Source organism: Pituophis catenifer, unplaced genomic scaffold (genome assembly GCF_029215685.1).
Source record: "Pituophis catenifer annectens isolate HBS135680 unplaced genomic scaffold, rPitCat1.0.hap2 SCAF_12, whole genome shotgun sequence".
In the NCBI taxonomy this organism is placed as follows: Eukaryota; Metazoa; Chordata; class Lepidosauria; order Squamata; family Colubridae; genus Pituophis; species Pituophis catenifer.
Genome location: NW_027256892.1, coordinates 26,249,013 through 26,264,651, shown reverse-complemented (window position 1 = coordinate 26,264,651; position 15,639 = coordinate 26,249,013). Strand labels below are relative to the sequence as shown.

At 46.1% G+C, this 15,639-nt stretch overlaps 1 protein-coding gene across 1 annotated transcript in view; it reads left to right on the top strand.

Annotated features, from left to right (window-relative positions):
* Positions 1-1,459, top strand: part of CADM1 (cell adhesion molecule 1) — a 203,441-nt gene extending 201,982 nt beyond the window's left edge. The window contains exon 12 of the mRNA XM_070952331.1: positions 1,284-1,459. Coding sequence (XP_070808432.1) covers positions 1,284-1,402 — 119 coding nt within the window. The 3' untranslated portion in view covers positions 1,403-1,459. The remainder of the gene's footprint in view (positions 1-1,283) is intronic.
* The last annotated feature ends 14,180 nt before the right edge of the window (positions 1,460-15,639 follow it).

Here is a 15,639-nt window from a genome sequence, read left to right as displayed (position 1 = left end):
CCACCCACCTTCTCCTGTGCTATAACCTACCTATATTTCTTTTGTTTTAAGCCCAGCTGATAGGCGCGGCAGAGCGGATTGCCGCCCCTCAGCTGTTTTACTCTCTCTGGATTCAGTAGAAGGTAACTTCCGATTGTAATGTGCATGCGCGGAAGCATGAGTTAGATGCACAACAAACTGGTTGTAACAACCGGTGAATCCCACCACTGGGCCAGTCCCAGTTTTTCTGGGGATCTTTTAACTAATCAAGAATCGCGGAGGCTACAAAACCAGTTGGTGTGAAGGTCTCACTCTGATGGACATATGTCCATCATATGTCACCCTGCATATTAGATATTGGACATTGGACATATGTCACCCTGCATATTAGATATTCCTTAAAGTGTGTGCGAAAGCTTCATAGGGCTAAGAGCTTTTCAAAATGCTTTCCCTCCCCCCACCCCACAAAGGAACGGAGGGACTTCCACATAGTTCATACATCAGGTAGACCCTACACAGTCTCATCCTGGAGCCACATCTCTAGAGGAAGAGGACATTTTTCAAGACCGTCAGAAGGTCAGCTCTCTTGCATCATAAATTGGGCAGACCCCTTTGAAAGATGCAGGGTGGCATTGCAGGTGGGCTGCATTCATCCGCGTTGCTTGGACTCTTGCTATGGATGCCCCCTTTTGTCCCGTGCAAAAGGTTGCCAACATCCCTCATCGATAGACTGGGATTGGGGAGCTGTTGTTGGCTGTGGGGGGCAACTGCCAGGTACACCTGGACCTCTGGGAGGGCAGCCTACCAGAAAGGATGCATAAAGACCTCCAAGGCCAACTTTTCCTTAGAATACCCCTCGAAGTAGGGTGAGGAGAGGCCGCTTGGTTGCCAGGGTTCAAAGGCTGGTGCCTAACGGCCCCTAATGGACACCAGCTGCCGATGCGCCTCTTGGTGCAATTCTGTCCAAATTTGTCTAAATCCAGATGAATCCTCACATGACTCTTGAGAACCTCATGGAGGACTGATTTGACTTTGAGCTGATTTTGATCAGCTTCCTGGCTGGGGATTTTGGGAGCTTTTCTCCATCACATCAGGAAGACCCAGAATTAGGGAAGGCCGTTCTCCATTCGTCCCTCCCCAAGGGCAGTGGGGGAGGGTGAAGAAGGGCCTGGCAGGGCGGAGCAGAAGAGGTCCTAGCCAAAAGCTTGCATCATGAGACGGGAAACAGGGAGGGGGAGGCCTGGTGGGAAGAGGCCCGGGGGCTGAGCTGGAGTCTGTCCCTGAGGCCTCTCTCCTTGGTGCAGGTACATATTTCACTCACGAAGCCAAAGGAGCTGACGATGCAGCGGATGCCGACACTGCCATCATCAACGCCGAGGGGGGACAGAACAATTCTGAAGAGAAGAAGGAGTACTTCATTTAGAGCCTCCTTGTTCCAGGAGGCGTCCAACGGGCCGGGCTGAGGGAGGCCCCGGCCCTTCCAAGAAGATAAAGACAATGATGTTGGAAGTTGCTACCAGCTTACAGCTTTTTTAATTTGTCTCTTTGTGTGTCTTTCTTTCTTTCTTTCTTTCTTTCTTTCTTTCTTTCTTTCTTTCTTTCTTTCTTTCTTTCTTTCTTTCTTTTCTTTCCTTTTCTTTCTTTTTATTTTCTAAAATTATCGGCTGGCAAATGTATGGGAGTTGAGGAGTCCCAACGTAAAAAAAAGTGTTCTTTGTAAAGTACACTCTGCTGTGTGACACTTCTGTATCATTGGGTTGTTAATTCTCTGGCCAAGTTCAGCTTGGATTTAGTTTAGTTCCATCATTTACAGAAAATTCTGTGCCTTGTTTTATTTTTTATTTCATTGGAGGGAGGGGAGGAGGGAGGGGGAGAGAACCTACAGTTTCATACAGTTCTTACTTTTTTGTTTTTCTTCCTAGCCTTTCTTGGAATTGTCTGCTGGAATCCCTTGAGAAGAGATTTGGGCTGGTTGGTTATTGTTGTTGTTTTTTTAAAAAAAATCTCTCGTTTGGTTTTGTTAGTTTTTCTCTTCTTCTACTATTTCTTCTTCTTCTCCTCCTTTTTCTTTCTTTTTCTTTCTTTTTTGTTTTGTTTGAGATTCTGGGTTCTATTTTGTTGTTGTTGTTTGAAACCGTGTCATCAAAGGAGAACCAGCACACCTTAGATTTCATTGTTTGAAACTGAGTGTATCCATCATCCATCATAATCCCTTGTTGTGAGAGCTTGGACCAATAGGCTTTGTAGGAGAAGGGGCAGCCGCTGCCTCAGTTTCCAGTGCAGCAAAGACGAGCACCTGGGCTGGTTCTGCTTCTCACCGAGAGCCCAAAGTGTGCTGACTTGAGCACCTGCAAGCAAAGTGTGTGCCTAGGGAGCCAAACCGCCTTTCCTTCCGTGCTTTTCCATGCTCCCGAGTGTCTGGACAGGCACAATCAGCCTGCAGATACCTTGTCCAAGATCTTCCCCGAAACGATTGCCATGAACCGGGGGGCAGATCCTTTGGGGACAACAGACAAAGCCGAGTCGTAGGAGGGGGAGGAAAGGTTGAGTTTGGCTCTGATTATTTTGGTTTCCAAAGGTCCCGTCGGTGGCTCCCAATTTGGCCCAGCATCGCTGTAATTTGCTGGAGACAGAAAACTCTGTGAATCGGCCAACTTGTCCCCTTTTGCTTTTTAAAAAATTTTTCCTCCCTGTTTTCATTCTGCGTATTCTTTCGGCCTCGTTTTATCCCTTCTTCCCTTTTGTGCTTGGCGACAGAGGTCACGGTGTGATCTCAGCCTGCAAACCCTGTGCGTGACCCATATTGGGCACCCCGAAGTCACCAAGGCAGAGGCTGGGTGAAGCCTGCCACGCCTTCGGATGTGATTGTCGGACAAAAGGCAGGGGGGGATGGAAGAGAAGCGAGCCTTGCTCTCCAGCTGGACAGCCCCTGCACCTCTGTCCCCAGGAAATCAGCGCAGTGGCTGGTGCAGAAGCTTTTCGTTTACTTGATCCAAATTTTTTCAGGCTGAGTGGGTGTGCAAGACAGAGAGAGAGAGAGAGAGAGAGAGAAATATTATTTTCTTTTTCCTTTTCCCTGACTACAGCTTCCAAATGGACTCCCTTCCCCAGGCTTAATTGCCACCTACCAATAATTGATCAACCTTTCCATGGTGGCAGTAGTAGTGAAGAGGTAACCACCGCTACATTTTTTCTGGTGGGTGTTGGAAGCCTGAAGCTCTGAGAGAAGCTTTCTTCTCTTCCCCAAGGCTGGAAATGGGGGCACCTCCCTCTTGGAAAGCCTGGGGGAAGGAAGGAGGAAGGCAGGGTTTCTCAACCTTAGCACAAGTGGACTTCAATTCCCAGAATCCCCCAGCAGCAACACAACACTGGAATTCTGGGAGTTGAAGTCCACTTGTCTTAAAGTTGCTAAGGTTGGGAAACTCTGCCCTTGGAAAACGGGGTCTCTCCGGGAAGAATCCACCTTGGAAGCAGGTTTGGCTGACAGGGAAGCACTTAAAGGATACTGACTGACAGATTTGTATGGCTGTCCTGTTATATACTTGCAAAGATTTATCGTGGGGAGGGTGGGAGGGAGAGAGAGACTATCATCTCTTTACGTCAACATCTTTTTTTTAAGAAAAGAAAGGCTTTTGAAAATATTTATTTTTAAATTATTGGCAGAAACATTTAGAGACAACCTTTCGCTGAAGAATTTGGCACGCGAATCCCGTCCTTTTTAAAAGAACCTTCCCATCTTCCCTCCCCTGACAAGCTCCCCACCCCCACCTTGCCATCCTTAAGCCATGAACCCAAACCCGGCCTTTGGCTGCCCCCCCAACCCGTTTTGTACCACGCCATCTTGTTTCTCAGCCTTCGGAACCACCGGAGACCCCAGTCGGGGGGCACACTGGCAGGCAGGCCATGGACAGCTTCTGAACGATTTTCAAGAGGGAGGGGGGCTTTTTTTAACCACCACCGATCCCAGAACTGGCACATCCTCTGCGCTGAGCGGCTCATCTTTGTTTTCGAAAGTGTACAGTAGTGCCGTGTTCCCGATGTAACTTTGACTTAATACTGTTGAGATGTCTCAGGTTCACGTGTTTTGATTGGTGTTTCCGTCTCAGGTAGATTGCAAACTTTTTGGATCCCACACCTTGGAAGAGACCGCAAGGAGCAACCCCTCCCCCCCAGGAAAGGACGGGCGGTGGTCTTCCGCCATCGCCCGGGAAGGAGGCTCTTTTGAGGAGGGGGCGGCAGTGGGTGTTCCTGCAAGTGTTCCGTGCACTGTTTGAAATGTATTGTTAGCTATTGATTTGTGCAGGCTTAGATTCCAAGAGTTAGGAGTTGAGAAAGAACAAACTTGTTTTTTGGGCTTTGGTCATTCGGATGTGGTTTTATTTTTTCCCCCTTTTCCTTTTCCTTAAGACAGAACAAAAAGGAAAGTTGAGGAGGAAAATGAAGAGTGCGTAGCTAATGCCAAATAAGCTTGTTCTTGACTCGCCCTTTGACCTGTTTTAATTTTGCCCCCTTAGGCCGATTCTGTTTAAGGTGTCCATGGATGATGTTACAGTGTAAGAAAACGCATAACCATCTCTTCCCATTCACATTTTGTATTGGTTCATGTATACCATTTTTACAAAAGAGAAAGAAGTACTATAAAGTATCTGTCTTCTTAATAAAAACAAATTAATGTTACAAAACTAGTGACGACCCCGGTTGGTGCTTATTTCTCACTTCTGTCTCCTTGAGCCTCCTGGCTCTCCTCCATGGCTCACTTTCTGAAGCTGAGAGGGTGTTACCCATGGAGCCCCTTCCAAAGGCAACTTTAAGACAAGCGGGCCTCAACTCGCACAATTCAGAACTGCTTCTGAATGGTCGTTGGTGGTCCTGCTGACACCAGGACCTTGTTTGAGGCCTTCTGTTAGCCAGAAGGTCAGGCTGAGGGCCTCCCCTGATCCAGCAGCACTGAAAAACCTCATGAATACCCAAAGTTTGGCTTCTGCTTCCTTGATCTCTCTAGGATCTTGACCAGCAATGATCCAAAAGACCTTTTCTCCAATGGGCCTGCCTGTTGAGGGCTCCCACAGTGGCATTCACGAAAGCCCAGTGATGCCAATAGGTAATGAAATGCCTCTGAATTCTGGGCTTTTTTGTTCCTCCCTCAAGGGTGTGCTGTAGTATTTTCAAGCTTGCCATTAAATTATTTGTGAAGAAATGCTCTCCAATGGAGCTGTAGGGGAGATTTTTTCACTGACAAGTCTCTGTGGTTTCTTGTCTAATTTCAAAAGAAGATCAAGGGAAACCTGATTCCTTCAGGGCAGGCATTGGAGTTGGCAGATGACGTTTCCCTGGACATTGGTGTTGGCAGGAAGGCGAAATGGGTTCTCTAATGGCCCCATCATTCATTGTCCTATGAAAACCATAAAAGGAAAACTCTACTCAATAGAAGAGAGTTCTTCCTCTGGAGAATTCTTGCTCTTTTCTGCTGGAAAAACAGCCTGCCTTTCTCAACATCTTGTCCTTTGTCAAAAGGAAGCTTCATCTGATTATGTTTTTTGAGTGTCAGGCTGAAGGGGAAGGGGATCTGGACTTCCCTCTCAGGATTTGGTTCTTTCCCTTGATCTGCTACCTGGCTTGATCTACTATCTGGTTTGAGCACACTTAATACTGTCATACTCCCTTTCTTCTCGTTGGCTGAGCCGTGATAGAAAAGGTGGCAAGAAGGGACAACCAACTATATTTATTTGGCCAGAAACGGCTGGACTATCTAATCTAAAACTGGATAGTTGCTAATTCTCTTTCCTTCTTAAGCTAAATTCCTTGAGCGAGTTGAACTTGTGGGCCTGCTCCAAGATGTCTCTTCCTCTTCCTTTGCTCATTTGTTCCAGAAGAGGAATTTTTTTCTTGAATGAATGCTGGCTTGAATTGGATCAAAATCTAGAATTAACTCCTCAGCCTATTTCCCCAGGCAATTCCTATAGAACTGAGTTACCTTTTGGTTAACGGTCATCCCAACATTCCCAGTCTTCTTGGATGGGTCATCTTTAGCTTTGGGTTTCAGTTGCTCTTCTGTGTCCCCAGAATATCTGAGTGCATTTTAAGGAGCATACATCAACCGTGATGCAACTCTTGTGGACTCCAGGCCCATACGTGATGTTGTCAACTTGACCACAATGAAAGTCAACATTCGTTTGGGCAAACTGAGGCAGCCCTCCTCTGTGGTTGATGTCCAAGCAGTTGACCATTTGCAGTCTGTTCCACAAAATCCAAGTCTCTGCTTTCCTGCAGCTCCAAGGGTTAAGAAAGGGTTCATGAGTTTGCAAATAGGACAATAAAGTAGCAAACACCAGGCTGATGGTAATCTACCAGAACATAGCAACAGCTAGGATTCCCCAAAAGATAACTGCTAGTTTCTCTTCCCTGATTGATATCTGTTCATATCAATAAGGAAACCTAACTATTTGCCCCAAACCTATTGACTCAGTCCTCAATAGGGAACAAACCCCAAAGCCTTTGGATCAGGGGTGAAATCCAGCAGGTTCTGGATAACCGGTAGCAGAAGGTTTGAGCAGTTCAGAGAACCGGTAGCGGACATTTTGAGTACCACCTCTGGCTGGCCCCAGAGTGGGGTGGGAATGGGGATTTTGCAGTATCCTTCCCCTGCCATGCCCACCAAGCCACGCCCACAGAACCAATAGTAAAAAAATTTCGATTTCACCACTGCTTTGGAGGCCTCCTTTAGAAGAGATTGTCATGACGTGGAGCTTTTCGAACACTTTCTTAGTTCTTTGGATTGTGCACCAGAATTATTTTAAGAGCCTGTGGCTTTACCATGGTTTATCTACGAAAGGAGAATGCCCCTGTTCTGACGCTGATTTTTAAAGCCGGGAAAACAAGAGCCCCAACCACAGAAGAAATCAAAGTTTGCTGCTCCTTTCTAGAAACTCACTGCCTTCTTAATATGCCTGGTTGCTTCATTTTCCCAAACCTGATCGCCTTAAATCTTCCTTAAGTGATATCTCCTCAGGTTAATTAATCTCCAAGCTTAAACTTGCTGTGAGCAGCAGGCAGTCGGTCCTGAAGTCAGCAATGCTACGATTGCATCTCCTAATGCTGTTTATCCTGCATTAGTGTTTACTTAAGGAGAAAATTGATCTGTAATTGATATTTCAATCTTCCAGAGCTGATGTGGGGAGAGACTAAAAAAGCAGACTTTAGCAACGCAGAAAAATTTGCATGTCCATCTCTCTTCTGCTCTGCCTGTCCCATATTAATGCCAAAAATACAAGTTGGATTACAATTGGCTGTTCTTTAAAAGAACTTTAATTTGGAGGAGGTGGGGAGTCTGTCAGGGATTATTGCGAAGATGGCAACAGCCCCAAGTATCCGTGATTGGAGACGGAATCCTTGCGGGAGGCAAAGGCTGCCCCACCAGGCCCTGCTTGCTGGATGCTGACTTTCCACCGGCAACCCAAGGAGCGCAAAGTGCTTTTTTGACTGAAGGCTCCCCTTGATGCAACCATGCAAGGTTTTCTGCTCCCCACCCTCCCTCCCTCCCTCCCTCCCTCTGGGTCCTCTGCTATATTGCTTGATAAAATGTCAGAACTGGCTATTTGGTCCCCCAGCAGTGCCCTCTTCAGGAACAGCTGCCTTGTGAAGAATGTTCTGTCCCTCAAAAAGTCACAGGTTGGGGAAATGGCAGTTTTGCTCAGGAAAAGAACAAAGTTGCTCTGGAAGTGGTGATTCTACTCATAGCTTCCCTGGTCAAGCTGCATCTGGAATATGATGTCCATTTTTGGTTGCCATGATGCACACAAGAAGGCTCCTGAAAAATGGGAGAGTACAGAAGAAAACAGCAATGTTGATGAAAGTCTTGGAGCCCAATCCAAGGAAGAACTGCTAAAGGACTGGGTGCCTGTAGCCTGAAGAAGAGAAGGCTGAGTGAGTGGTTGCAGCAGTTTTCCCCTGCTTGAAAGACCGTCATTGAAGAGGGGGCAGGGCATTTATTCTGCGTGGTCCCTGTGGTTGGGCAAAACCCAGCAGGTGGCACTTCATAGAATTCCAGATTTAAAATACGGAGGAACTTTCTCTGCATGAGAACTATGAAGCTGTTGGGCAGCATGGCCGCTGGGGTGGTTTCTAGCAAAGGTTGAACTGTCTGGGATGATCTGAGGATTTCCGCCAAGATCCTGAGCACATTCCAAGCCGATGCTCCAGTTCCCTCTGCCCACCTGAGGAGCTTTAACTCACCACAGAGAAGACTGGAGCGTCTCTTCCGGGTTTTAGCCTGTGGGGTTCCTTGGAGCTCTCCTTGGTCCTGATTTGGCTGCCTGCTCCACACAGAATTGCTGCTGTGCCTGACAGGGCTGCTTGCTGGCTTCTTAAGCGACCCACCCGGTCTAAACTTGCTCCATGTGAGTTCAACTCCCCCTGCCTAGATGTAGCCCAATCAGAAATCATTGGGTTTTCCGTGTGAGTCCTCTTGGGTAATCAGAGCATTCTCTTGCTCATTGTATTTTAGCTCGTAAGATTCCTAGTTGAACCCTTGCAGCCCTCTTGGTAAAAACGTCTCAAAGTAGTTTGAGGTTCCCCACTGCTCCCACCTCCAGTTTTCCTCTGCTTTTTTACCCCCTTCCCCAGCTAAACCTAATCCTGAACATATTTCTATCTGACGGTTTACTGAGATACTTTTGGTTTACAAGAATGTCCGTTACATTACACAAAAAGACTGTTTTCTTATAAGAAAAGCAGTAAGGTTGGAACTTTTACAATTTCTGGTCCAAATCTGCATAAGTATTAAACATGTAACCACAAACCCTTTTGAGAAACTGAGCTGGATAAGAACTTCCTATCTTCAGGTGTGTTCCAGAGCTATCTCGTGGCCTACCTTTGGTTTCCAGAAACTGCAAGAGCTGCGTGCCTGCTCTGGATGCGGTGTATTGTTCTTTGGCTGAGCTGAACCATTATTCTTACTCTGTGCACATCCTCTTAGAAATACCTGAAGTTTATGCGGCTGCCCGGCTAGAACCAGTGAAATCTTTTGTAACCTAATCTGCCTGCAATGCATCTTTGGACAACTTCCAAGAGAGGCTACAATTCCATTATAGCTTCCCACATACTGCATGGGGTGGAACAACAGAGAGAGAGAGGGAAAGAAAGCACAGCTCCATTTTTGGGATATTACAACCGTGTGCTTTGAGAGAACTGTTGCCAGAGACAACAAGGTTAAATCATTCCTTTGTGTTTCACCGCAGAGCTACAGCTTGAAACCCTCAGATTCATCCTGCCGCGCTCTTCTGTTCTCATGGACCAGCTAAGGTGCCATGTCTGTGAATGAGAGGAGGGGGAGAAAGAGGAAGGGGAGGCTTAAATGCAAGATGCCCATTATCTGAAGGCTCTATAGGCAAAGCAATTTGGCCAAAGGTGTGATTTGCCATTATCCAGTAGATACATCCTACCTGGTCTGTGGCAAGGGCAGAACTGAAGTCATGAGTCTGAAGCTAAGCTGGTTCAGCAACTGTGGCCCCTTGTTGCCAGGGAAGCCTCTGCAACCTGTTCCAGGTCCCAAGGACCCTTCCTACTTCAGTGTACCCATACGTGGGACTCAGAGATACAATCAAATGCTGGGTACAAAATGCCATTTAAGCTCCTCACAGCCTGGGACATCTAGACAGCCTTTGAGCCTCAGTTAGCACAACCATTTCTCCTCCCGCACAATTGTCCTGCTGCTTTTCAAACTGTAAAAATGCTCCTTGTTTGGAGTGGCAGAAGTGCAGGAGACCATTTTGTTTGCTTGCTTGCTTGTTTAGTCAAATGAGGGATGTGGGCAGTCAGCTATCTTAAACCACAGCAATAATGGCCACAGTTGAATTTTGGTGGGTTAACCATTCTTGCAAGTATCCAATATCAGCCAGAAAAAAATGCTGCTATTTGTATCTCGTGTGGGGAAAACAGAAGGGCATAATAGAGATTTTCAATCTATTTATGGGCCACGGTGCTCTTTTCCCTTTGCCAATTGTTCTTGCTAAGGATGAATTACAGTCTGCATATTGAGCCAGAATTGTAAAACTCTGGGTCTCGGCCAACATTTTGATAAGTCTCCCCAAGTGAACTCTCTTGTGCCGAGCAATTTTGTCCTGAGCACACCATCTGTTTTGCACCATTTGGAGGAGGAGGAACTCAATGCACTTGCAAAAGCAGTGACAATGCACGCTGGTCACCCGAATTTGTGGAGCTCTGGGGAGCCTCCATGGAAACCCAAATTTGGAAGAGGAGCGCTGTGTAATGGGCTGGTTTTGAGAGAAGCTCACAAGACAGGAAAACTTTCTTGGGCAGGATGAGTGCTTATGCAAGGCGCTTGCTAGCTGGGACACGAGCATGAGTGTGTTGCCCATGTGCTAGTGCAACAGTTTGTAAATGGCACCCCGTCGTCAGTCTGGAACTGCTTTCTACTCTTTAACCAGAGGGTGAAATGCAGAAATGGCTGGAGATGAAGAAAACAAAACTGAGAATTAGAAAAATACTTTGCAGATTACTTAAGCAAGAGGACTCCGGAAAATCTGTAGCATTGAGGCAGCTTTGTTAAAGGCCAAACCAACTTGGTACTTGAGCGATTGGCTTTTGAAGTGCACAAGAGTGGGTTTGTCATCCGGATGGCCCAGAATGAAGCATTGGAGAGAGCCTGCAGTGCTGCCCCTCACCTGCGAGGGGCAAAAGATGCTTTGCAGCCCCTGGAAACACACACACACATACACACACACACACAGCCCTTCTCTGCCCTTCCTTCAGCCAAATGCATCTTACTCCATGCCAGATCTCAACTGGCAGAGTCAGGAAAGGATGCAGCTGCTTTAAAGAGCAGTAGGCAAGGATTTCCTTATGTGTCGCCCTTTCTTCTGAAGTGTCATTTTGTCTTTAAATCCAAGAATGGCGCAGCCATAACAGCCTTCAAAAAGAGCAATATTCTGCTCCTGGAAACTAGGGATGGGCAGGGAAGAATATTAAGGTGAGGAAACCTGGTTTGTCATCTGTCCCTCCCCCACCTTCAAAGTTGATTTCCAAACTCTTTCCTGGTGCTTGGTGATTGTTTTTCATCCTGCCCACAACATGGAGGGATTCTAATGGATCTCAGGTCTCCTGGAAACCAATGAACTTTGATTTAAAGTACATTGTTTGCAGTAGTAAGTTGAGCACTTCTAAAAGAATGAATAATTTCCCCCTAATTGCACAATTATTTTATTTTGTAGTCTTCGGATCCGTGGAACTTCAGCTACATCGAGTGAGGTATTACTTTAATTAATAAATAGTTTTGCTTCTGATAATTACTGCCTTGACTTTTCTGAAAACTTAATGCTACTAAAAGTCAAGGCTTTCATCTCTAGTGCTGCATAAAGTAATTGTGCAATTAGTGATAAATGTTGCTTTGACTTGTGGCATGTTAAGGAACAAAAGCAGGGAGGGCCGTCATGTTGAATGTGCACGTTAGAGATGTCACGGAGAGGAATCGGGAGACGATGCCACCTCGAAGCACGGATCTGAGATAACTCGTCATTGATTGAGAAAAGGGCTTGACAGCAGGCTAATAGGTTTTCTGATGCTTCAGTCACAACTCCTAGATATCGGTTTGTGATGCCGCACAACGCATCGGTTCTCCTCATTCCCTCCTATCTTCCAACATTACTGTATTGATTTGAAAGTCCCTGAGTTCAGCGCCTCCAACTTCCTATTTGTCATCTGGGTAGCCTTTACTCGGGCAAAATACAGTTGGGCTAGGAGAAGTCAAAAGGAGGATTTCTTCTCCTTCGGATATTTCTACCATTGCAGGATCCGTAGTCCTTCCCTCTACAGCTCCTCCTCTCCATTGCCTTAAGGGGAATTCCATTTTTTAGGGTTGAGCAAACCTTTGCAGGATGCGGCCTTCTGCTTTATCAGTTGGTGTCTCAGAGACGGCAGAAAACAGGAGTAGGTTTGGGGTGGGCCATGCTGCCTTCCACCCTGTTTTCCACCACGTGTTGCCTTTAAGGATGGACACAACTGTTGAGTCTCTCATTTTCAAAAAAGAGAGGCTGCTCTCTCTGTTTATCCCAGTAGCTCCTGGGTGGGGGAGAGTCTTGGGTTCCAGCACCCCAAACTCACTGGGAAGTTGGCATCTTCTTCAACTTTCCTTCGAAACTCTGATCAAGTAGCCTTCATACCTTCCACATTATATCCCCTTTTGGCCATCATGGCTTTCCCCACCCCCACCCCAGTCCTTCCTTTCCCTATCATTCTGCCCAAAGAAGAAAGTTGGAGGTCTGTAAAATCTGTCTTTCTTAAAAGTAAGGTGTACTCTTTTCATCTCATCAAGTTTCCCCCTCTAACCAGGGGTGAAATCCAGCAGGTTCTGGCAGGTTCTGGAGAACCGGTAGCGGGAATTTTGAGTAGTTCGGAGAACTGGCAAATACCACCTCTGTCTGGCTACAGAGTGGGGAGGGAATGGAGATTTTGCAGTATCCTTCCCCTGCCACGCCCACCAAGCCATGCCCACAGAACCAGTAGTAAAAAAAAATTGGATTTCACCAGTGCCCCTGACTCTAACTCAGAGTTTCACAAATTAGTTGCAGATCTACCTTTTAATTCTTAAAACTCACCTTTCCAGGAAATTGAATACTTAGCTTTTTCACGAATGAAGGCAAATTTACGTGTCCCAGGATAATGTTGCAAGATCCAATCTTGGTTGGTCACAAAGAAGTTCCCTGAAGATGGGCTCCAGCAAGAGTCTGAAAGCTCAGAAGAGTAAACCTCTCGTCCCGGTGACCCACCCAGATTGAACCTTGCAATTTAGGTTTTTGCCTAAATCAAATCTTCTTTTGCAGGGGACAATTACAAACAGAGTTCAAGTCATCCACCTCGTCATGGGCTAAATGCAGGTTTTCATTTGTCCAACCCTTCTAAATAGCAATCAGCCCAGGCCAAAATGAACCTATTCAGAATCATTTCTTGACCCTACATTTTTCTTCTATGGCAGTACGATGCGAGTTATTCAAAAGCAAGCATTTATATGGAGGTGAAAAAGAAAAGAATGATTCTATTTATAGTCTTTCCATAGGGTGTTAATACCAAAGCCTCAGAACCAACTTGCATAATGAGTTAAGGAAATACAAAACAGGAAAATCCATAAAAGACATCAAAGCAACAGATGAAATGTTTATTTTTTTAAAAAAAGCAAGCAAATCCCATAATATGCATTGAGCCAACAGTAATGAATGGAAAATAGAAGAGTCAAAAACAGGCAGCCCTTAAAAGGTTCGGAGAATTGGGATGAGTGTCACCATAGACATCTCTCCCACCCTCCCTCCCTCTCTCTCTCTCCACCTATCCGTCTGTCTGTCTGTCTGTCTGTCTGTCTGTCTATCTACCAGATTTACGTAGCCCACCAGCTCACCAAAGTTTCTGATCCCAGAAAGTTCTCCTCTCATGTGAGTGTGGAACTCCTGTCACTCATCTTGAAGGAAGGGACACAAATTTGCTTGACAAGATGAGCTGGTGAAAAGCTTCGATGAGAAAAGCGGTTCCCTACAGAAGCCACCATGAATTCTGGATGAAAAGGCAGGACAGAAATGTAACGCTGAAATATTATTTATGGAAAACTCATGAGATAAGTTAGAGAACATAGCTAGGGAGCTTCTATGTATTCGGCATCCGCTGTGGTTCTCAGGATAACTATATGTGATTTTATAGCACACACACATGCCGGAGAGGAATCACTGTTCCTAGAAATGACTTCCTGCTCTGGCACTGTGTTTTAAGGAAGAGATTGACAGATTGAGAAGAAGATCACCAAAAGAGCAACCAAGGTGACAGGGCGCCTGGGAGGAAAGCCCCACGAGGGATGGATTGGAGGTGTTGTGTATGGAGAAGACAGGCTTGTAGAAGACATAATAACTGTCCTCCAAGATCTGTAGGGCTGTCATGTAGATGATGGGGCAGAATTGTTCAGAGTGTTCCAGAAACAAGGCAAGAAACAAAGCATTGAAATTACAAAGGAGGCAGAAAACAGCTGAACATCAGAAAAACATGGAAAGCCCTGTTCAACAATGGGCTGCTCTGTCTTGGGACACAATGAATGTCCTTCACGAGAAGTATTTAAACAGAGGCTGGAGGGTGATGTGCCAGAGATGCTTTTATGGTGGTCTGCGTGGAGAAGGGAGCTAGTCCAGGTAGTAACCCTCAAATTCTTTTCCAAACGTTACGTTTGATCCTACTGTTACATATGCCTCCTGCACTGATGAAAACAAACAGATTCATTCAAGGCATCTGGGTTTCACACCCATCCCTCTCCCACCACTTTCTATTGACCCAAAAGCACCTCCTTAAAACCTTGCAGAACCAACAAATTCCAAATAAAGACAGGTCTACGACACTCCATACTTCCTTCTGTTCCTGTAGAGAAACTGCCTGGAACTTTGTTGACTCCTCCATCGTGAAATGTGCAAGGCCTCCAATTTCTTCTCCAGACCATCACAAATTGCCTGGTTGCTAGACACACAAAGGGGCATCCCTGACATTTGACCCTTGAGAAGGAAAAATCAGCCACTGGCCACTCTGGTTGTCCACCATCCTTCTTTCTCAAAGACGACCACTCAAAAAAACCCCCACAACCTTGCTCTTTATGGGCAAGTTTGAACAGGCAACAACATGCAGGTTCACATCTCCAAACCCTCCAGCATGAGAGGGGTTTTTGTGCCCCTCCCAGCCCCCAAACTGGTCTGAACAAGGAAGGGAGTTATAGGCACCAAACAGAGTGCTGAAATCCTCTGGGTTACAAAGTGGCTGGATCCCTTCCAGATGCAGAAGAGGGTTTCACATCATGTTAACACTCCTTGTGAAAGGACTTATCTTTTCCTTTTCTCTATCTACCATGGCTTAAACATGGAAGTGTGACTATTATTCCCTCCCTCTCCCCCACCCTCATCTCCCCAACTCCAGATCTCCCAAGAACATTGCATTGGCAACTACCCTGGGAGCATCTGGTAGGGAACGGATTGTGCCCACAGTATGGATCTACCCCTCATCGGAGTTGCGTTTGGGGGTTCCAGGACAGATGGTGTTCCTTCCAATTTTCTCCCCATTGGCCACCAAATGCCTTCTCCTACATATGTTGGCATCGCCTACTCTGTTCTGTGAAACTTTAATTTGGGAGACCAGTTTACAGCAGTGACCGACATCCTAGTGAATCAGCTCTCTGTAAATGCTCTAGTTAATATAACTGCCCGTAGTTAATAAATGACAGATGAAGAGTATCATCAATCAAAAGACTTGGCTAAAGCCATGACAGCACCATGTAATAATAATTAATAATAATAATAATTTTATTTCTATACCGCCCTTCTCCCGAAGGACTCAGGGCGGTGTACAGCCTATTTAAAAACACAAACAAAACAATGATATAAAATTTAAAATAATTAAATAAATGGCTCAAATTTAAAACCCCAATAAATTTAAATACCCCAATTTAAAACTATTGTATTGATAGTCCGGCCTGGCGGAACAACAGGGTCTTCAATGCGCAGCGAAACACCCGGAGGTCAGATATCTTACGAATTTCCGGGGGCAGTTCATTCCACAGGGCTGGGGCTCCCACAGAGAAGGCCCTCCCCCTGGGCGCCGCCAGCCGACATAACTTGGCTGACGGCACCC